The sequence below is a fragment of the Melozone crissalis genome, unplaced genomic scaffold (genome assembly GCF_028551555.1).
Source record: "Melozone crissalis strain CALT ecotype California unplaced genomic scaffold, PUWL_Pcris_2 ptg000013l_1, whole genome shotgun sequence".
Lineage (NCBI taxonomy): Eukaryota > Metazoa > Chordata > Aves > Passeriformes > Passerellidae > Melozone > Melozone crissalis.
In genome coordinates, this window is record NW_026535791.1 from 5,905,404 (window position 1) to 5,926,929 (window position 21,526).

At 47.1% G+C, this 21,526-nt stretch overlaps 2 protein-coding genes and 2 non-coding genes across 4 annotated transcripts; all 4 read left to right on the forward strand.

The window, feature by feature from the left end:
- Positions 1-396: 396 nt before the first annotated feature.
- Positions 397-5,216, forward strand: RPL21 (ribosomal protein L21). The gene is made up of 6 exons (XM_054271627.1): positions 397-500; positions 1,907-1,985; positions 2,547-2,608; positions 3,616-3,728; positions 4,389-4,539; positions 5,081-5,216. The coding sequence occupies exons 2-6, from the start codon at positions 1,919-1,921 to the stop codon at positions 5,168-5,170; spliced, it is 483 nt and encodes a 160-aa protein (XP_054127602.1). The 5' UTR covers positions 397-500; positions 1,907-1,918; the 3' UTR covers positions 5,171-5,216.
- On the forward strand, positions 3,329-3,409 carry LOC128934636 (small nucleolar RNA SNORD102). Its single transcript, XR_008482871.1, has one exon. It is a non-coding gene; the product is annotated as a small nucleolar RNA SNORD102 (small nucleolar RNA).
- On the forward strand, positions 3,788-3,920 carry LOC128934633 (small nucleolar RNA SNORA27). Its single transcript, XR_008482868.1, has one exon. It is a non-coding gene; the product is annotated as a small nucleolar RNA SNORA27 (small nucleolar RNA).
- Positions 5,217-9,732: 4,516 nt separating the features above from the next.
- On the forward strand, positions 9,733-11,793 carry RASL11A (RAS like family 11 member A). Its single transcript, XM_054271824.1, has 4 exons — positions 9,733-9,882; positions 9,978-10,034; positions 10,114-10,193; positions 10,392-11,793. The coding sequence occupies exons 1-4, from the start codon at positions 9,762-9,764 to the stop codon at positions 10,842-10,844; spliced, it is 711 nt and encodes a 236-aa protein (XP_054127799.1). The 5' UTR covers positions 9,733-9,761; the 3' UTR covers positions 10,845-11,793.
- The last annotated feature ends 9,733 nt before the right edge of the window (positions 11,794-21,526 follow it).

Sequence of the window (21,526 nt, forward strand, 5' to 3'; positions counted from 1 at the left end):
GCCAGACCTCTCCCACCCCCATCTCAGAGAGTCACAGGGTGCCTCAGGCTGGAAGGGGCATCTGGTCCAGACTCCCTGCTCCCGCAGGGCCGTGCCACAGCACATCGCACAGCATCGCGTCCGGACAGCTCTTTAATATCTCCAGTGAGAGAGGCTCCACAGCCTCTCTGGGCGCTCTGTTCCAGTGCGCGGTCACCGCACAGGAAACAAGCTTTTCCTCACGTTCAGCTGGAACTTCCTGTGCATCGCTTTCTGCCCGTTGCCATGAAAACACATGCACAGCCCGGAAACCCGCGGCGTTAGTCCCTGCTTTAGCCGCAGGATCCGCCTTGCGCCGCTGCTGTTTTTCGGGATCAGCACCCCGGGGCCGGCTGCCCCTCAGCCCGTTCCCTTCCCGTCAGGCGCGGCGCGGACAGCCCCGCCGAGGCCCCGCTGTTAAGGGCGGGCGCGGCACCGCCCCTTTCCTTTGGAGCCGGGGCGCCATTTTGTGCGCACGCACGGTGAGCGCCCGCGCCCCTCCGCCGCTCCGGGGGACGCGCTGGGGACGCGGGGTGCCGGGGACACGGAGCGGGGACGCGGCCGGAGGGCTCCTGCTGCCGGCGGGGGCGGGCGGGGGGCCGCCGGCCCTGATGGGAGCACCACGGCCTTCCTAGGGCGGGGAGTGGGGGAGCGAGGAGGCCGCGGGTTGAGGGTGGCGGTGCCGGGTGGATTGCGGGGGGCGGGTGGGATGGCGGTGCAGAGGGTGCTGAGGAAGGGGGCTGCTGAGGAAGGCAAGGGGGTGCTGAGGGAGGCAGGCGCCGCCGAGGCCCGCGGCGGGAGCCGGTGCGGAGCAGCAGCGCTGCAGCACGTGGCGGCGGGCCCGGCCACCCCGGCGGGAATGCCGGGGCAGGGGAGGCGGCACAGGGGCGGCTCCTCGGGGCCGCAACGCCGGGATGGCCGCGTAGGCCTGCGGAGCATGTGAGCCTTGTGTCAGATGTAATAATGGCCTGTAAATGTGGTGGGGATCCTGCCTTACGGATGCCTTGTAAGGAGGGGCTTAGGGAACGGGGCAGGGGTGTCATCGAGGGACATCTCACAGCGAGAGGATGTATCCTGGTGCCTGGCAAGGGCATGTGGAAGGAGCATGGAACAACCAGCTGAAGTCTGGAGAAGCTCAGACTGGATATAAGGAGAATAATGCTAATGGCGATAGCCAGGCCTCCAAATATGCTCCCTAGGAAGGCTGTGCATTGAGGTCTTGGGGGAAAGTAATACAAGGAGCAGCTGCTCCTCATTGCTACAGCTTCTTCATGAGTGGACGTGAAGGGGCAGGCAGTGGTCTTTGTGGTGACCAGAGATGGGACCCGAGGAAGTGGCATGAAGATGTGTTAGGGAAAGTTTTACTTTGGGTATCAGGGTTCTTCACCCCGAGGGTGGTTGGGCACTGGAATGGGCTCCCTGGGGAAGGTGGTCACAGCACCAGCCCTAGAGATTCAATAATCTTCTGAACAATGCTCTCAGTTACATGCTGTGACTCTTCAGGTGTTCTCGACAGAGCCAAGAGTTGGTACTTGTGGGTCTCTTCTAATGCTGAATATTCTTTGGTCCTACTCAATAACTTTCTCCAGTCAAGTTTCAAGACCTGAGTGAAGAAAGTTCTTGAGTAGCTTGGCTTGACCTCAGCAGACCTTGCTGTAAGCAGGAGTTAAACTGGGTACCTTGCTGGCATCCATTCTAACCTGAGTTAAGCTGTGGTCCTGTAAGCTCTGATTTCTTCCGATGCCTAAGTGAATCCCATTGATTGAATTGAAGCAGTGTCGTTCTGAATAGGCTTAAAGAGTCCATTAATCTGAAATACTTGAAAATTCCATCAGCTTTGTGTTGAGTGAACTGATAGTTGTGAATAATTTGCCTTTTTTTTTTACAGTAACCAGCCAAAATGACGAACACAAAGGGAAAGAGGAGGGGGACGCGTTACATGTTCTCCAGGCCCTTCCGCAAGCATGGTGAGTGTCCTTGGCAGTGCCAGCACTGCATCCACTCACTGCCCTCATGGACAGCTGCACTCCCTGGGGATGGGCTGTGAAACAAGGCCTTGTGCCAAGGGATTCCTGACAACTTGGGCTGAAAGCTCTGTGGAACTATACACAGAGCTCTGAGCTCTTACTGCAGATGCTTTGGTGTTCTGGTTGTTTGGCAGTAGCCGCAGTGCTAATTCTGTCAGTGCTTGAAAATTAATCTGAAGGTGGGGAAAGTATTTCAGCAGTTACTTAAAACATAGAGGGGTTTTTCCTCTGATCAATAAGCAGTTGCATTTATATTGATAAATTAATGTTTAATGTCTCTTCAATCTTGGCATTAGGAACAGAAATCTGGTTTTTCTTTAGCTGGGCATTTTAAAAATTTGAAGTGTGTGAAGTGTGTAATTACTGCTTTAAAAAAGCGTGGTTTGATTTTTGAGGTATTTAGGAAAACTGTATCATATGCATGATCTGTGTCCCTCCTCCTTTTTATGTGTGTGTGAAATTCCAGGCTTCCTAAGTATCCAAATTTGTATCTCTTAACAGGAGTGGTCCCTCTGGCTACCTATATGCGGATCTACAAGAAGGGTGACATAGTGGATATCAAGGTACTTTCTGCAGTGCTGTGTGACTGAAAGCTGAAGCAGTATGGTCCTGAGCAGTCTCCAGCTCCTTGGGGTGGGCTCTTGTTGCTTGGGTCTCGTGTGCCAACACAAGTGCCTGTGCTCACTTGGGGAGCAGTATTGGAATGGCAGTATTGGAATGACAGTGCTACTGAACCAGTAGTAGCACTTCAGTGTCACATGCTGGTGTATGTGGCATTTTGTAGATACATTTAATTTGGGTGTGCTTTGTTTTGGTGTGTTCAGCTGCAAAAGGGAAGTATGCCATAGCCAATATTTGAATTGGCTACTGGCGCAGCTTTCCTAGGAGCCTCAGCTGTCACTTAGTTGATATTCTGTTATGAGCCATGATTTGGGGGGGGGGGGGTTCATAGTTAGGTGATTGCAAAGCTATACTAAAACTAGAAATCAAGAAATAAATGGCAGGATACATCAGATATATTAATAAAGGGGGGAAAAGTGAAGCAGCATTTCCCATCACTTGGTATATATTAGGATTTTTTTAAAGTCAACTGTACTTTCACAACTGACTTGCAGTGAATGTGAAAGCCTTTCGTCAAGGATTCCTACTTGGTTGAATCCTTTGGTTTCATTTGGAATGCCATGTTCTTGTAGCAGTCACACAGAAGATGGTGTTTAATTTGCTAGTTTGTTGTTTGACTTGGAGAACGTATTGTTCAGAATTGACACTTCTTCACGTGCTGGAGCTTGATGATGAATGTCTCTTGTGATTGCTTGCTTGTCTTGGAAGCAAAGTGATCTGTCATTTCACCGACACTGAAAGCTACCAGAACTGACGTAGCAAAATTTGGTAGTCTTCAGATGCAGAATGCATGGCGATGAATTCCAACTTTGGGGTAAAATGGGAATATTTTGTAATAAATCTCAAATAATTTGAAATGTATACTTTAAATTACTTCTTAAAGAAAAAACCCTCTTTTTCCCCTCCCCCTCCTTTTTTTTTTCCCCTTTTTCTTTATGTTTCTTAACAGGGCATGGGTACTGTTCAAAAAGGCATGCCCCACAAGTGTTACCATGGCAAGACTGGAAGGGTGTATAATGTTACTCAGCACGCTGTGGGCATTATTGTTAACAAGCAGGTTAAGTAAGTAATGAAATTCTATGTATTGAAACTCGGTATTTGAGAAAGTTGAACTGTGATTGCACCCTCCTTTCACTTTACCAGTTAGACAGGTCTTGTCTTGATTGGTCATTCAAGGTGGGTAAAGTGTAATTCCTTTTTATAACCCAAGCAAATGATGCTCATTTGACTTGGATCCTGTCAGAGGAAACATTTTTTGTTTCTCTTACCAGCACCTAAAGTCACATTACCTAGCAGGACTTCTCAGCCAGTGTGCTGGCATTGAAGCCCTTTTTAAATACTAGTATGTAGGTGTATCCAGCTGAATTTTGTACAGTTTAGTAAAAAAAAAAAATAGGGGTTTTTTTGGTTCCAGGAGCTGGACTGTTGTGCATTGGTAATAAAATTACTTGTTTGTATGCTAAGAGGCTAAAACTATGTATTCTCCACATTTTTAATCTGAAATTGTCAGCACGTTGTTATATATTACATTGTTATATAATAATAAGCTTTTAGTTATAGGTAAGTTATATCTGATGCATCTGCACCTGTGTTTTTAGATATTGCCCTTTAAAGAAAAATGATTTGTAATTGAACTTATGGAGTTAGTTCTGTAAGGTCTGTAAGTCTTGATTTAATGTGACCTTTTTCAAGTGAAGATTAAAAACTGCCTGCCTTTCCTAGGGGCAAGATTCTGGCCAAGAGAATTAATGTGCGTATAGAGCATATTAAACATTCCAAGAGCAGAGACAGCTTTCTGCAGCGTGTGAAGGAAAATGAAAGGAAGAAAAAGGAAGCAAAAGAAAAAGGCATTTGGGTTCAGCTGAAACGCCAGGTAATGTTTCTGTTTAGGTCACAGTCCTTGAGCAGGAGATGACTGCGTTCTTGGAGTAGTGGCCTCATGCAGTGCGTCGGCATTTAGCCTGCCTGGATGTTTGTGGCTGAGCACTGCTCTGTGCCAGATGAAAATTGTAGTTGTAGCCTTGAACAAAGGCTGCAGCAGCAGCTCTGGATGGTTTTAGGGTCAGTAGAGTCCCTTTATAGGTGAGTTTTTAGTTGCAACAGGTTCTATTGTAAGCCTTGAAGGAAAGAATAACCAGACTTCAGAGAAGAGATAATGGCTATTGCTTCTGGAGCTGCAGGATACATCACTCCGTGTTCATTGGGTTGATGAGCTGCAGAGAGTACAGCCTAGGTTTTTTAATTCAGTAGCAAGAGTCAGGCACATTTTCTGGCAGATCATTTTCTTATTGCTACTCTTTGAATCAAATTTATGAGACTAGGAATGGTAAAATTGCTGTAATGTTTACATAATAATGTGCTAAATGGTTGACAAAATGTTATTTTCTGAAAAGATGCTTTTCTTCTGTTTACAGCCTGCTCCACCAAGAGAAGCACACTTTGTGAGAACTAATGGCAAGGATCCAGAGCTGCTGGAGCCAATTCCTTATGAATTCATGGCATAATGTATGTTTAAAAAATAAACTAAAGATATGGTTTTGGACAGGTGTATGTGATTGTGGCTGATTCATTTAGTTGGGTTTGGGGCTTTTTTGCTTGAACAGATGCTTTAGAAACCTTTTATTGAAATTTATTTATTTAGCTTGCATTTACCATGCTGCTTAGTCATTTAAATCATCTGCAGCTTTTGCTGACAAATTTCATCATCTATATAGATGATAAATGCTAGGAACACTGAAATTTGCTAGTGCTTAGTAATGATCATGAGCTATTAGGAGGGGACACAGAATATTTCACCAGCAAACTAAGAATTTGTATTAAGAATTGGCCAATGTCAATTGAAGGCTTGATTTTTATTTTTTTTTTGTAGGAAAAGAGATAAGGTATTTCAGATTTCATTGATGCAAGGTTTTGGCTAAGGAGCCTCATGAATACTGAGGAATTGTTGAAGCCATTTTTGAAAACAACCTCTAGGGAAATGTCTGTAGGCAAATTTTGTTCTTCCACCAGTGTAACTTGCAAAATAATGTTTACAGCATCCCCATGCCAATAAGCCTTCTTACAAAATAGTGGTAATTTAGAAACAAGGGTTTCATTCCAAAACTGCCAGCCTTTGTATTTTGATTTTTAACATTTTAATTGGCTGGTATAGCTACTAAACACTTGCATTTTATATGTTTATTGCATGCCTGTTGAATGTTGCAGTGAATTCCTCTCATCCCAGATTTACTCATGTCTCACAAAAGCCCACTGCCACCTGTGCAGTTCTTGAATGGAAGAAGATTTTCAGCTGACTGTTTACTAACCAGTGCTGGTTTAGTGAGCTTTGCTTGAAGCAGTGTGCAGCCTGCTACAGACTGCTGAAGGGAATCTGCTTGGTTAGCCTTGAAAGCGCACAGTCTCAGGCTTGTTTTGTAGTCACAGGTAAATAATAGTTTACCTTGAAGTGTCATGTCAGGCATTGCTCAGCTGCCTTCAGTAAGTGATGTAAAACTCATGTCTACGTGTAGACAGAAGTACTGGAGCAGCAAATGACCTCAAGCTGTTTGTAGGTGTTCACTGCTGAGAGTTGCTGAACAGTGAATTGCAGGGCAGCTTCTAAGTGTGGGAGTAAGGAACTCGGAGATGATGAGGTTTGCTTTTACCTAACTCTCAATCGTGGGTGTTCCCATTCCCATGGAATGTAGGTTTCAGACCTTGAATTCAGAGTCTGGCTTGGGCTGGTATTTAAGGGTGAAGGGCTTTAGGTTGGATGGGCTGGAGTTTCCAAGTTCCAGTGAGCAGATTGCTATGTTTGAAGTTCTCCAAGCTCCCATCTCAGAAGATGCAGTAGGCTGTATAGGTGGAATGACTTTGGAAGTGACTTGGTGGAGCATGCCCCTTAGCAGGCTGCTCCATGACAGTAGAGCTGTGCACCACATGCACTTGGCTTTTATGGTCAAGGGGCTTTTCTTGGAACAGCAAGATTTGTGAGCTTTATCAACCTCCTTGGCTTGTCAGTTACCACAGCCATTAAAAGTGGTATTTGCCCTACAAGATAAGCATCATTTTCCACTAGGCTTTGTAGGAATTAAGTGGGAGGCTATTGGATACAAACTGGTGATGGCATTTTAAATTTGCTTCTCCTGCATGCATGTCTAAGCTATTTTGGTTCTGTGTTTGGTTAGTACTCATTTAGCAGAATCACAGTGGATTAGCTGTAGCAGCATGATGAAATGATTAACATAAGTGGGGCACAGTTCTAAACTTTTTGAACTTACTTTCAACAAATTGGAATACTAAGACTGGACAGCATTGCAGTGGTCTTGTTTAAGAGCTGTGCTCCCAGAGACGCTGCATTGCAACACTATGCAATTTATTTAGAAAAAGTGTTTTTAAGGTCACTATGCCAACGGTAGTTTGTTGTAAATGCATATTTGGAAGCCCTCTCGACTGGGAAGTGGGGTTGGGAAGGTTTTCTTGGTCAGGATTCCCAGAAATGACTGAAAATGAATCTGGGTTTGTACAGGAAGAAAATAACCTTTTTTGTGTGTTTGTTTTTAATGTTTGGAAAGAGGACAAATAAACAAAGGTGTAGCCTGTTTGTTGCACTCAGTGAAGTGGGGGTTTTCCACACTCATCTGAAGTTTCACAGCCCAGACACTTAACAGGTCTCAGTACCTGATCTCAGCTGCTGAAGTTTGCTTCCTGTGTGTTTGGCTGCCCTGTTTTTGCACAGTCCTGACGAAAGAGGGAGATCTGTGAATTGGGAAAAGCTGAAGAACTGCCTGTAGAGACATCTCCAGTCCTGAGCTGAAACATGAACCATGTTCCTTACAGCTTTTTGAGTCACCAGTTTTGACTTGCTCTGGAAGGGTTTTACACACTAAATCCATGAGCTGTAACCAGTTCTCTGCAGTCCTGTTCTGAGGCTCCTTTACAGCCATAAACCTTTACCCCTGGCAAAATCTCCTGTTGTCTCCTAGAGAAGCAGCAAGGAAGCTGCCTTCTGAGCTGTCAGCTTCATCTTTTTCAGTCTATTGGCAACAGCAGGATTTGAGGTTTCCTGACCACTGTGTAGGCAGTATCAGGCAGGGAGGGTCAGTGAAAAGGCAGGACTGGGAAGTGGGAGGAGGAGCCATTGTCAGTACAGAGGCTGCACGAGGTAGGAACATTGCTCCCACCAGCAGCACCCATACAGCTTAGGAACTCAGAAAAATAAAAAAAAAAGAAGCTCCAGATGTTCTCAGGATGCCACCATCACAGGAACAAGCCACCTACTCTCTCCCCAAAAGTGCTGCTGTTGAATGCTGCCAGAGCTTGGAGCAGCAGGGTGTGTCAGGCAGCAGTATGGCATACCTGGCACTGAGCAGTGTTGCTGAGGGAAAGGGGATCCTGAAGGGCCATAGGGATAGTGGGATAAGCCATCCACAGAGGGGGTTAAAAAAGTACAGCCTGGCACTTCCAAGTGGGGCCTGCAGAGCAGAGAAAGGCCCCTTGGAATAGCCTGGAGCCTCATACATCCCAGGGGTGCTTAGTCTGCAGCATGAGGACAGCTAATCTGGGCCCCCAATGCTTCAATTTACTGAGCTGCTCCTGTTGTACCTGGGTAGGTGTTGATGGAGACACAGTCCATCACACCCTGGACATGAATTCCTTCACAGGGTGTCCTGCCTGGGCAACATTATCTCTCTGCTTGACCACCCCTACTTGCCCTTTGAGGGTGCTCCCAGCAGCAGGCACGGCAGCTCCTCAAGGTTTGAGGACAGTTGTTCAATGCTGCTTTCACAGCTCAGCACCTGGGAATCTTCTGCCTGGAACGGACTTGTTTCAGTAGCATTCTTTCAGGGGCATACTGAATGTGCTCTGATAGCTCTTTTGTAAAGAAGTGTACAAAAATAGCTGCTGCTGGCTCTGTGAGTGAGGCCAAAGACAAGCGATCCTCTAGGGGGATCACTAGGGGGAGGTGACAATAGCGGTAACCTATGGAAACCAAAAGCTTTTAGTGATACCAGAGAAATCTTTTCCAAAAGAAAAGAGCTTGCTGGCATGATTGGGAGTAAAGTAGAAACTTCAGGGGCAATAGTTTTGTAAGTGAAAAGAAACCCATAAGGGTTCTTTGGCACTAAAGCAGCACAAATAATCAACAGTGCTTCTTCCACTATGCTTTTCTGCAGGTGCTACTTTAACCGATGTAATTAGGATTGTCTTAACTCATTTGTCTGTGTGTGAGCATCCAGGGTCCCTTGGGCTGTCCAAGCATCTGCAGCTCTCATGGTGACTCCATCCCTCTGTGCCATGAGATCAGTCCATTTGAGTACCATCCACTGTCCTTTTCCATGTTGTATCCTGCTGGCATGTGCTATCTCCCTGATAAAAATTAAAGCAGCCTCTGAATGGATTATTTATCTTTTAAGTACTCACACAGTTGCAGGGCAGCGCAGAGCAGAAGCAGGAGCCAGGGCAATGGTTTGTGGAGACTGAAACATCTGCACAGCTGCTTGCAGGTCTGAGGCTCATTTAAGGACAGCCCGTGGTGGAGCACCATTCTTCTCCAAAACTTTTCTACTTCAAAAACCCAAAGGGCCCAATCAAGACCACTTAGGTTTCAGGGCTGGCTGTTGTTCGATCCACAAGCTGAGTTTTCAACATTGGCTGTAGAAGGATATGTTCGGGTATAGAAACAAAATAGTCTGAGGTAAAATAATAATTTCTTTCTTTCAAGACTGGAGTCCATCACTGCTGAGAGGGTGGTGCGTTTGCCCGTCTGCCTCGGGCGGGGGGGATGCCCAGCAGGATGCTCGTCCCTGCCGTGGGACGCAGGTTGCACGGCCTGCCCAGGCTGTCCGCCAGACCCCTGGGCTGTGCCCGCCGGGACCACCCCACGCCCCGGGAGTGGGGAGGGTGGGAGAAAGAGGAAGAGGTAGAAAAGCCGGGTGGGTAAATCGAGCGGAGAGGGCGGTGCGGCGGGGGGCGGTGCAGCGGCAGCGGGGGCGGCCCCAGGGCGGAGCCGCCGCCGGGGCCTTTATAAAAGCCGCCGGGGCCACCCGCTCCGGGCGCTGCCGGCCGAGCCGAGCGGAGCCGTGCGAACCCTCTGGCAGCCGAGCCGCCTCTCCCATGCGCCTGCCGGGCATGTCCCAGCCCTTCCTGCTGGCGCCCATCGCCGAGTGCCCTCCGGGGCCGCCCGGCGCCCAGCTCCGCCTGGCCGTGCTGGGTGCCCGCGGCGTCGGCAAGAGCGGTGAGTGCGGGGCTGCCCGTCCCCTTCCCCTGCCCGTCCTCTTCCCCCGTCTGTCCGTCCGTCCGTCCCGCCTAACGCGGCGCTCTGTGTTTCAGCCATGATCGTGCGGTTCCTGACCAAGCGCTTCATCGGTGACTACGAGCCTAACACAGGTGAGGCGGGCGGGGCGCGGCGGGGCCGGGCGCGGCGGGGCCCCGCGTCCGCCCGCGCTCACGGCGCTCTGCTCCACAGGCAACCTCTACTCCCGGCTCGTCCATCTGGACGGGGACCACGTTGCCTTGCAGATCCAAGACACGCCGGGGTGCATTCAGGTACGGAGATGTTTTGGAGCAATCGGTTCTCCTCTGCTACCCAAAGGCTCAGCTTTTGAGCCCAAATTTCCTACATGGCCAGACTTGGTCACCTGAGGCAGAGCTCAGGCTTCCCTTTGGACCCGCTTGATGGTGCTGTGCTTGGTCTTTATACTCTCATGACCCAGTGCCGAATCTGTGCTCTCTGTTGTTCCGCAGGTGCAGGAGGACTGCGTGCAGGTGCTGGACTCCCTGTCTCGGTGTGTGAAGTGGGCAGAGGGCTTCCTGCTGGTCTACTCCATCACAGACTACAGCAGCTACCAGTCCATCCAGCCTCTGTACCAGCACATTCGCAAGGTGCACCCCGACGCCAGGACTCCCATCATTATTGTGGGGAACAAAGCAGATCTCCTCCATGCCAGGCAAGTGCAGGCAAAAGAGGGACTACAGCTGGCAGATGAACTGGGCAGCCTGTTCTTGGAAATCTCCACCAGTGAGGACTCCCAAGGTGTCTGTGATGTTTTCCAGTACCTTTGCAAGGAGGTCAGCAAACTACAGCATGCCGGCAGCACGGACAGGAGGCGGTCATCCGTCATCCCTCGGCCAAAATCTCCCAACATGCAAGATCTAAAGAGACGTTTCAAACAGGCTTTATCTTCCAAAGTCAAGTAAACCTCCCAATGACATCCTCTGGGACTCAATAGAATTTATTTTTGTAAACTAGTTAATAAAAATCTTTATTTTTGTACTAATGCCAGCAGTGTAGAAGTAAGTATGTCAAAGCTTGCAATCTCCTTGCTGTTCTCTCATTTGACTGGTTGGGTTATTTTTAAAGGAAAAAAAAAGGAAAAAAAGCTGCACAGCAACTAAATAAAGGTAGTTGGAAAGGGGACTTTTTCCAGGAGGCTTTGATTCCATTTCTTTTTTGGGGGGACTGGGATTTTCTGTATTTAGCTATTCATATGATTTTCTCTGGAGGTTTCAATTTCCTGTTTGTAAAATGGGAGTGTTAATGATGTAAATCATTACCTGCCTTTATACAATGCTTGCAAAGTTCTTGGTAGAAAACTTTGTAGGAGATAAAAAAAAGCTCTCTTCATTAAAGATGAAAATACAAAAGTGTCTGTAAGAATTCTGGTTATAACAGAACTGTTTCCTCCCTCAAAGCTGCTGTTTTGCTTGCACCTGTAATAGCCTGAATGCTGATAGGCTGTTAGGAATGAGCTCAAATTTCTCATGTGCCTTAGAGGTCTGTTCTACAGAATTAAAAATTTGAGCCCCAAGCATTTAGCAGGAGGGTTGAGTTTCTCTTCCAGATTGCTGTGGAACAAAGTGCTGAGCAATCCACAGCAGAGGAGTGTGTGGGTTGGCTGTTGCTTTCTCTGGAGATGTATGATAGGAAGGACTGATGCGTAGGACTTTTTCGTTGGACAGAAAATAGCTACATTTAAAAGGAATCACACCTTTATCTTCCCCGGAGTAATTTTGTAGCTATTGGAAACAGGTCAGGCTTTACTCTTCCTTCACATAAACTCTAAACCATACTAGAATGGGTTTTATTAACTGTTTGCTGGATGTCTGAGCATGGAGTGTAGGTTTTGCCTTTTCAGTATGCTTCTGAATTATGGATGTGAGAAGTAAAGCTACTCCATGCTGAGTGGAAAGTGTGGAAGTGGATTAATCTGTACAGGGGAAACTTGCTGTCCTCACTCAAGTGCAAGGCCAGTAATGTTTATTTTATAAAATAAAATAGGTAAGTCAAAAGACCACTTCCTTCTTTCCTTGTGTTAGGAAAGGCAGGTAGGTGCCATGCCTTGCAGTTAGTGGGCAGTCCCTGTTGTTTCTGATCCTTGGCCTTGAAGCTTCCTGGGCCACCTTCACTCTTTATCTGCATCTGAGTCTTCCTGATGGTGCTAATTGAGGGAAGGGGGACTGAGCATGTCAAAGACAATGCTCTGTGCGACTGCCTGGACAAACCAAATACTGCTTAAGCATGTTAATACAATACTTAACACATGCTAAATATTTCTTCACTGTGGGAGTTGCTCTGCCAGGCCCAGGACTCTGGGTTTGAGAGGAGCAGGATGATGGGGTTAGTGAGAATGAGCATGTCCCTGGCAGACTTGAACTCGCCACATGGACTATGTGTCCATGGGGAATTTTGAGGAGGAATTGAAAAGTCACAAGTGGGATATTTGTGGAACATGTCACCATCTTGAAACCAGGATAACAAATTGTTTCCAAGAGAAAATACCACTCTGGTAGAGTTTCAGTTGTTTTTTTTGACCTGCAGCTTTTGGAAATTATTTCTTACTCCTGTATCCAGTACAGAGTTTCACCAAGCAAGTTGCTAAAGATATTCAGTACACACATGGTACAAAATATGCTAAAGGGGCAGGTAATGTTATTGGACAAGTCTGCATCTTACCATGGTCTTCAATGGCCAGGTGAAAAATCCCACTAGGCACGGACTTAGGTGGCTCCCACTGCCCCTGGCAAAGCAGGAGCTTGGGTCCTCACTCTGGTATAGGAGAAGAGTTTGTGCAGGAACCAGGGGGCACTCAAGGGGCAGGGATGGGCACGAGCAGGGGGGTAAATTTTCCTCATCTCTCTCTCATGGGAAAAAGCTAGAGATGGCTCTTGCTACATGGGCACCCATACTCAGGTCAAAGGTGCAAAATCTCCTGTCTCCATCCCATGATTCTCATACTGCTGGGCTGCTTCAGCCACATGTGTGGAGTAGGATGATTCCCTCAGGGATGTATGGGGAATCTGGATGATTAGGGTGTGTTGGTGGCAGGAAGGGATGACTGCTCTGATATGCCTCCAACTTAAGGCAGCAGCTGCTTTGGCCCACGCTGGGCAACAGTTTTGGGTAGAGGTACATAAATTAGGCATTTATGCTGTTTGTCTGAACTTCCCCTGGCTGGCACAGATCTGCTCTCACCCAGAAGTTTTCAACCCTGAGCTGGCAAGCAAAGCACAGGAAGAACCTGCTGGCTCCCAGCACATCCAGCATTTTCTTCAGTCCTGTAAAGCTGTAGCAAAGTCCTGAGCAAAGAGGGCCCACCAGGGCAGGGAGGGCAAAGCATCTCACAAGTACTAGCAGAGCAGCTCCAAAGCCTTGTTTCTCCTGGGCCATGTCCACTTGTGCCTTTCCTACTGAATACTTGCCATCCCCAGTCTCTAAGCCCTTCACAGAGGGGGCAGGGTGGCTTCAGGAGGGTAAGTGGTGCATAGCCTGGCCTTTTCTCCTTGATCAGAGGAAAATATGCATCTGCCTCTTTCCTCCCACCACCTCCGCTATGAAACAGAATCGCAGCAATTTTCCCTGACAAGATGGATGAGTGGGTTTTCAGAAGCAGGGATGTGTGCAGCATCACACACTATTATGGCTGCTACTACATCAGCATCTCCCCACTGTTGGACTATTTTGTCTATTTATCTCCAAGCTCTGAAATCATCCGGTAATGCTTTAAGGCTTCATGAATTTTAAAATAGCAGCTGCCATCAGCCTGTTCTGTGCACTTCAACTCAGGAGCTGCACATCCCTAGACAGAGATAGGGGTACTTTCTTCAAAAAGCTTTATGGATGTCCCCTTCATTTTCTGCCCCACTTGAGCATCTCGACCCAGGCTGCTTCCTCACTGTCTCTTGATGGGGGCTTGCCTCTCAGCACAGGAAATGGTCAATGCTGCAGGTTCAGGCTGTTTTCTGTGGTTTGTTTGTAGGAAGGATTGTGAACAAGGCAGGCTGCGAACAAGGACTGTGTTCACACCATGGGTAAGAGTTGGGTTCGAGCTTCAGACAGGGAGCAAAAGTGATAGAGATATGGATGGATGGATGGATGGATGGATGGATGGATGACTGGAAACAAATCTGCATGCCATGCATGGATCTCCTGTAAAATGATTTTATTCCTGTGGGACTTCATTAGCTTTTGCTGAATGGAAGGTCTGAACAGATTCCGAATGAAGTCCTTTAGGCAAAGGTGACCCTTTATGGCAGCTGCACTTGGCACATGACCACTGGTGATTCTCATCAGCAGGGAAGCAGGATTTCTTCAGTTTCTCCTGAAGTGAGGATCCAAAGTCTGTTGTCCTTCTAGGAGCAATATCCTTGAGGGTGATGCCATTGCTGGGTCACTGCACTAAACTGTAGGCAACACTCCAAAGAGTTGTGTCCCTGAGGTACCTTCAGTGACATCCCTGAAAACCTTGTTATGAGTAGAGCTCACAAAACAGCAGCTCAGATTGCATCTGGGGTAATTAATGACAATTCAGATTTCCCTATTGATTCTCAGGCTTGCTCTTCCTCCACTCTCCTCATTTTGCCTATCTGAAAAGAGGGAGAAAGCAAAGACTTTTTATTGAAAATGGTTTTGAGGGAATTGGTTCATGAAATTTTCTTACTACATTCAATGCTTGATGCTTTTGACTGAAAGAATAATAAATGTATATTGTGACTTGTTATGCCAGTGTATACTGTGGAGCATAATCAGCTATATACTATCTTCCCACACCACCAAAAGAAAAATTAAGATATAGAGATTGAGCTTTCATTTCAGTGCCCTGTGATACTTGATTTACAACTGAAAAGCTACATAGTGAATTTTGCATAATGATTACAGAGCTTCATAGATGTCATAGCTGCTGTTTTGAAAAATGTGCTTGGTTGTTTGCTAATCATGTTTTTCCTTTGTGACAGAAAACAGCAAGCCCTAGGAGCAATCCTCACCAGGGACCCTCATGGTGTGAGTGGCTGTGTAGAGGTGGCTTCAGCCCCATGCTCTGCCCTTTGGGCTTTGCTGGGCAAGTGTTTGGGCAGAGGCACCCATGTACCCAAGCTTGTGGGGGGTCATGGTTCAGCAACTCTATTTTGCTCTTGACCTGTGCACAATATTTCCATTAAAATGTGTCTGTCCGGGAAATTGCGCAAGCTTATTTGTCAGCCTGCATTACTGGGAAGCAGTAATTAATTCTTAAAGCTGGAATATTTCTCTTCTAAGGTATTTGGCTCTTTCTGCCTTACTAAAAACATCCTCTTCTCAGGTTTCAAATGGCCCTTGTAAACATTTCCTAGTAATTTTATCCCTTGGGGTGGTTAAGCCAATATCAACAAATGTTGTTTCTGGGAGCAGCTCAGAGCAGAGGGGACTACACTCTCCCCCAGCTGAGCAGTGAGGTGAATTACAGACTCCTGTCCTGCAGCTGGTACTTCCTTCCACTCCTGCAAACAAATCCCCGAGCCAGAAAAATAATGTGCCTGTGGTTTGGGGCTCAGAACATGAACCCTTCCACAAGTCTTTAAGAGCTTGGTGATTTGATCTGAACCACGCTCAGCAAGCAGACCTCCCTATGCCACCATTTCTTTTTGGTATTAGAAGTCCAAACGTCTCTTTTAACCCTGGAAGACAGATCTGGCAGAAGCCTGAGGAGTGCAGAGAACATGAAGAAACCATAGCGACAGCAGTGTGGTACTGGCAGCCCCTCAGGATCTGAAGCAGATAAGGAGGTGTTGCCTTCCTGTAAGAAAACAGCAGGCAATAAATATGGATGCAATTAGGCTAATTTGGTTGAAAATTCATTGGTGGCACTCAGATGCTGAGAAAGAAAAGGGCTGACTGTCACCCCAGCGTGCCCAGGGCCAGTGGGAGGGCAGCTGCCCCCAGCCCCCAAGGAGTTCCTGCCCATGGCTGGGGAGCCTGCCCTCAGCTCAACTGAGACTCCTCAGCAGCTTCTGAGTAAAGCAAGCACCACAGCCCATGAGATACATCATTTGCTCCTCCATGGGTGGGAAACCACCCTGCATTGTGGGAGCACCTTGGTCTGTGCTCCCCAGCAATGAGGAGATAAGGCCACAGTCCAGACCACTCTTCACTCTTCACCATCTCTGAGCCTCTGGACTGAGCTGGGAAAGAGTTGGCCTGGGCTTTAGACATAAAGCAACCATTCCATCAGTACAGACAGGAGGAGCATTTGAGGATTTATATCAAAATTATGATGTTTTTTACCCTTTCTCTTATGCCTCATGTCTCAGACAGCATGTAGAGGCTAAAGCAGAGTTTATTGCATTCAAGGTGCCCAGTATCCCACTCAAGTGGCAATGTCCCTGCAGATTAAAGGTACTTAAACACAGCATTAGTTAGGAGGGCATTTTTACATCTGCCCAAGTGCTGCTCACATATGGCCAATTAAAAAGCCTCCTAATGGGCTGGTTTGTGGCTGTTGCACAACAAGGCTTTGGCTGTTATTACAATGTGCAGATGAGCTACAGCACCTGCTCCGTGCTAGGGGCTCCCTGTCCCTCAGCCACACAGCAGGGGGAAAGATGCTGTATTATTGCAAGGAAGGCCTTAGGAAAGCACTGGTGCTTCTGCAGTGGGCTCAGTCAGATGCAGGTGGCCTCCATTTCCTTCAAACAGGTACCACTAAGTGATTTGCTATTAAAAAATGTTCATAAAATGTCATATCTGGATGCTCATGTTTTTTCAGCACATAGCAAATGGATGCAGATGGAGTGTGACTTCTGGTGACCCTTCAGGATTTAAACAGGAAGATGCAAACATAAGTGTTAGCCTGAGTCTCATGTGCCTCTCTCACGCCAATGATCCTGCTGTAGAAGAGCTTGTCTAGAATTAGGGGTTATAGGCAGAAGGCAGAGGTCTGTGCTAATTCAAGCTCTTACCTTGAAGATAAAATATGCATCTGGTTGTTGAGGTGACTCCTAATTTTAGCTCTGGTGTTGAATAATGGAATAGCATTAATAGCCTGATGTAAATCTGTCCATATTCCTCATGCAAAATTACCATCTCGCTAGTGAAACAGGCTCCTTTGATTTTGCCTGGATGCTGGAGAACGCTGCACAATAAATATGCATTCAATTAGCTTAATGTGAGTGAGCAAAGATGTAGTGCCTAATATAGCTGCAATTCCAAGAACTGATGCATCAAATGCAATGAATTGTTTTCCTGGGCTTTTGATTGTTTCAGGGATTTCTGATCAAGCTTGCTTAGAAGGCATTATAATCTGTTTGTCTGTATTAATGAGACCTTCAAATATGAAGCTGGTAAAATAAAAGAAAGACATTAAGCAGAACTGAGTTATTTTAACCAAGGCAGTGAGCTGTGTTGCTGGCTGCATTGTCCTGCATAGTGAAGGAAAAACAGAGGAGGAAACTGGGAATTTCAGGGGTCCACTCTCATGTGGACAGAGCAGAGGAGAGGTAAGGAGATGTCAGTTCTGCTTCCAGCCACACCACCCAGGCACATGCCTGTGTGTTGTATGACAGGAACTGGTAATTATAAAAGCTTCTTGCTTACCTGGAGGCAACACCATGGGCTCTTCCCACTGCTTGTGCCCTTCCTGATCTTCAGCATCCTCCCAGCAGGGAGCTGAGCTGGCAAACATGACTTACACACTGGGGAAGTTCCTCCTGGCAACTGCCTGAAAGTCTCCACAGTTGTCCCTATGCTTCCATATCAAAGAGAGCTGGAGACTGAATCCCAGTCCCAATATCTAGTGGACTGGTCCATACCCACTCTGCTTAAAACTGATTGCCCCTAGATTAGGAAGGTCTACATGAAATAATATTCAGTCCTGGGACTCTTCTGGGCCCTCTGGGATACTCAAGTAATATTAAAAAAATTAAAATATTTTTTAAATTGTATTTTTTTCCTTTTTTTTTTCTTTCCCCCTGCAGTTCAAAATACTCCAAATTATTTGAGAGCTGTGTTTGAGCCCATAAGAGTGGTACTTTTAGCATGCAAAACAGGCTTTGTGTTTTCTTGCATGAGGCTTGCAGAGGCATTTTAGAGTGCAGTGCCCAAGAGGGTCCTGTTAAAGGCTGTGTGGCAGGACCTAACACCACCCCATCCATGCAGTCTTTTGGGAGACAACCTGTGGGAATGAGCCATTCCCAGGACTATGCTTGAACTGGCTGGGCCCAACCACACAAGAAACAGGCAGTGTCAGCTGGAGTAGGTGGGCAGAATTCCACCACAGGGGTCCACTCAGTGACCTTCCTTCAGGCCCCTGAAGAGACAAACCTGTTCACCTCAGTGAAGATCATGATTTTTTTCTATAGCTTGCCACTAATGTAGAGAGTTTGGTCCCATTATCTTTGTCATTCCCTTTCATGCAGATTCAGACTGATTTTAGACCTCTCCTAAGCCACCTCTTTGCCAGACTACCCAAATTCATGTCCCTCAGCATCTCTCTGTGGCTCATGTGCTCTAGGCCACTGACCATCCTGTGGAGTTTCTCCAGTTCCTCAATGAACTACTGAACTGTTGTCCCTAAATGAGACAACACTGCTGGGGCAGACTTACTAGCAGTGAGTAAAAGGGAGCAATAACTACCCTTCAATTGTGCTGAAGTCTTACAGCAAAGCCCAGGTCCTTTCCTGCATGGCTGTTGTGTAGGCAGAAGGAAGCTGTCCTACACCAAAGCAAAGGGTTTGCACTGTTCTCCATGGGATTAAACTCCATGGGATTTCTATTGTCACACATCCCAAGTTTCTCAAGGTCCCTCTGGACTGCCTCTGCCAGCTCTGCCAAATGGAGATGGCTGTCATTACTTCTAATCTATTACCATCTGTATATGTGCTGAAAGTGCCCCCTGTGTCATCAGACTGGTGACTGATGAAAATGTTGAACAATATCAACTCCTGTGTCATTCCCTGGGGTCCTCTGTTCATTACTGGCTGCCAGATGGCCCATCACAACATTGATTATTATTCTTTGACCTAATGGTCCAGCTAATATTTGGTCCAGCTAATTTTCAATCCATCTAACAATTTGTTCATCCAATTCCTGTTTGCTCAGGTTTTGCATGAAAATGCTGCAGGAGGATTTCCAGCTGTCAGAGCTGTTTCTGATCGCTGGGAGTTTCTGATAATGGACAGCAGCCATGAGGTCACATCAGCACCCTCAGGTGAATCCCACCAGCTCACCTGAATCCATCTTACCTGAATCACAATACTTACAGCTTCTCAAGGCAGACCTTCATCTCTTCCCCTTCTTGTCAAACCATGCTGGGTATGCAAAGTGTGGGAGTAAGCCTTGCCAATGAAATGTATGCAAAAAAAAAGTGTTAAATGCTTTAGTCTTTTTGCTTATCATCTTGTCAGTGGCTTGGCTCACACATTTGTTGATGGACTCACAATTTCTCCACATTTGCTTTTGCTGCTAAGACACGTGTAGCATCCATCCTTCACGTTTGTTCTTGTGCCATGCAGTCTAAGTTCCAGCCAAGCTTTTTCCTTTCTGGTTTCATCCCAGAGTGAGTGATCAATGCTTACTGGCTCCTTTCAGTTGCCTGCCCATGCTTCCAGTTGTTGTTATCTCTTATTTTAGAACACTAGCTCTGTGACCCCTGGAGCAGTGGTGGGCCTGCACCTTATGTAGATGTTTTATCTTGTAGTGTTTCTGCTCTTTTTTTTAAAGTGGTTCTCAAAATGGCAGTTGCTCCCCAGTATGTCTTGATGTAAAACAAATTAGATATTATTTTTTCTAAAGAAGTTAAACAAATATATTTAACATGTCAGTTAATTGAGAAGACACTTGTTCAGACAAAATGCTGCACAAGGGGACTGTTTGCTCCTGAGCTGTCATTTCCATACTCCCTGGGCCACTGTTACTCTTCTCTGATCTCCCAGGCCTTCAGCTGGATTTAGGGTGTCAGGTCACAAGCGGTCCCCCTTGGCATCCCACATCCAGACTGCAATCCCCCATTTGCACTTTGGGTCCATGGCACCAGCTCAGATCCCACCTAACTTCTGAGGAGCACAGGCTTAGTGCTGAGGAGCCCTCCTGCCTCCAGGCATTTCGACAGTTCAGCTCTGTCTCCATGGGGCTTGTCTTGTCTCCTTCCTGTCAGCTGTAGAGAAGACAGCAAATAATGGATATAAGCTGCTGCGCAGAGATTTAGGCCTGAAATTTGAACATAATTTTTAAGAGTCTGGGCAGTTAGATCTGGAAAATGAGCACATCAATCCCATACAATCTTACCCTTCAGAATTTTTAAGAAGAAAGAGGAGGGCAGTGGGGTTAGGTACTCCTGCCCTAGGTCTGGAAATGCTGGATGAATTCCTAAGCCCTGCTCAGCCCCAGTTTTTGGTCACATTTGGCTCTTCAATGTACCATCTTGCTTTGTTCAGCTGTGAGTCTCTGCCCATTTCATCTCCTTTCTCCACCTGACCAGGCCCTCAAGGGCTCTCTCTGACCCTCCCATTTTCTGGCCTAGAAAAATGCATTTCATTCCTTCACTAGCAGGAGCTCCATCTCTTCATGGCTTGGAAAGCAGTGGAGCCATGCTAGTGGGTGCCTGTGATCACACAACTCCTTGGGGAAAGGGGCTGCTTTCCTCCCCTGGAGAACGGGGCTGAGGGCTGCCCACCTTCCTGGAGGACCCAGGGAAATGCAGGGAATGTGGAGGGCTGCTGATCCTGAAAGGGAGCTGGAAATGTAAACCAGAACAAGTCTCCCTTCTGCATGGCTCCCTGCCACCAGCACTGGGAATACTGCTGGGTGAGATGGAACTGGAAAGGTCCCTTGGTCTGTTGGAGCAGTTCCCATCCACCAGGGAGCCCATGCTCTCAAGCATGACCTTCAGCAGTGGCTTGAACGTTGCCAGGGAGCATTTTAGATTACTTAATTTAGAGAATCACTCAGCAAATACCAGCAGAAATCTGCTATAATTGTCATGCTTTCCACTCTCAACAGTAACTCCCTTTTGTCCTCCCCCTGTCTAAAAGCAACACAGCTGTGCCCTGTGGCCCTGTGGTCAGGGCACTTTCTCCATCTCCAGCTCAGCAGCATGCCATGGAAAGGTTGTGCCACCTCATCAGTCACTATCTAGTGTGGAATGCAGGGCTCTGTGCTCACTGGAGAGGAAAGCCCTGGTGCTCAGGGTGCAGCTTTGCTCCCCAGGGGAGGCTCCAAGGGCTCCCACCCCTGCAAGGGCAGGAGCTGCTCCTGCCTGTGTTGCCCACCCTTGTCTTCACCAAAAACTTCAGTCAAACCTGGGCTGAAGCTCTTCACTTCAGCACGTGCATTTCCAGAAAAAAACCAGTGACATCTAATCACATGCACTCTTCCCCAGCCCTCCTTCAGGTCAGGTTTACCCCACAGGAGCCACAGTTAAGGACATTCACAGACATCCCAAGTCACAAATCTCTGCTCCAGTTAGCTAAAACTAGATGTTACAAAAGCAAAACCGCCCCCAATCTTCTGCATTTCCTAATGAAATCAGCCTATTCCTTGATGAACTTGCGCAATGTGCAGTTTCAGAGCTCTCCAAAAGTGGTTTATAAAAATTTTAACCCATGGATGTTCTCTGCTTTGTTTTAGTTCT

Coding starts and splice junctions, on each gene's coding strand:
- RPL21 (XM_054271627.1), top strand. CDS start 1,919: ATGACGAACACAAAGGGAAAGAGGAGGGGGACGCGTTACATGTTCTCC. Junction 1,986..2,546: donor CAGGCCCTTCCGCAAGCATG/GTGAGTGTCCTT, acceptor ATCTCTTAACAG/GAGTGGTCCCTCTGGCTACC. Junction 2,609..3,615: donor GTGACATAGTGGATATCAAG/GTACTTTCTGCA, acceptor GTTTCTTAACAG/GGCATGGGTACTGTTCAAAA.
- RASL11A (XM_054271824.1), top strand. CDS start 9,762: ATGCGCCTGCCGGGCATGTCCCAGCCCTTCCTGCTGGCGCCCATCGCC. Junction 9,883..9,977: donor CCGCGGCGTCGGCAAGAGCG/GTGAGTGCGGGG, acceptor TCTGTGTTTCAG/CCATGATCGTGCGGTTCCTG. Junction 10,194..10,391: donor ACACGCCGGGGTGCATTCAG/GTACGGAGATGT, acceptor GTTGTTCCGCAG/GTGCAGGAGGACTGCGTGCA.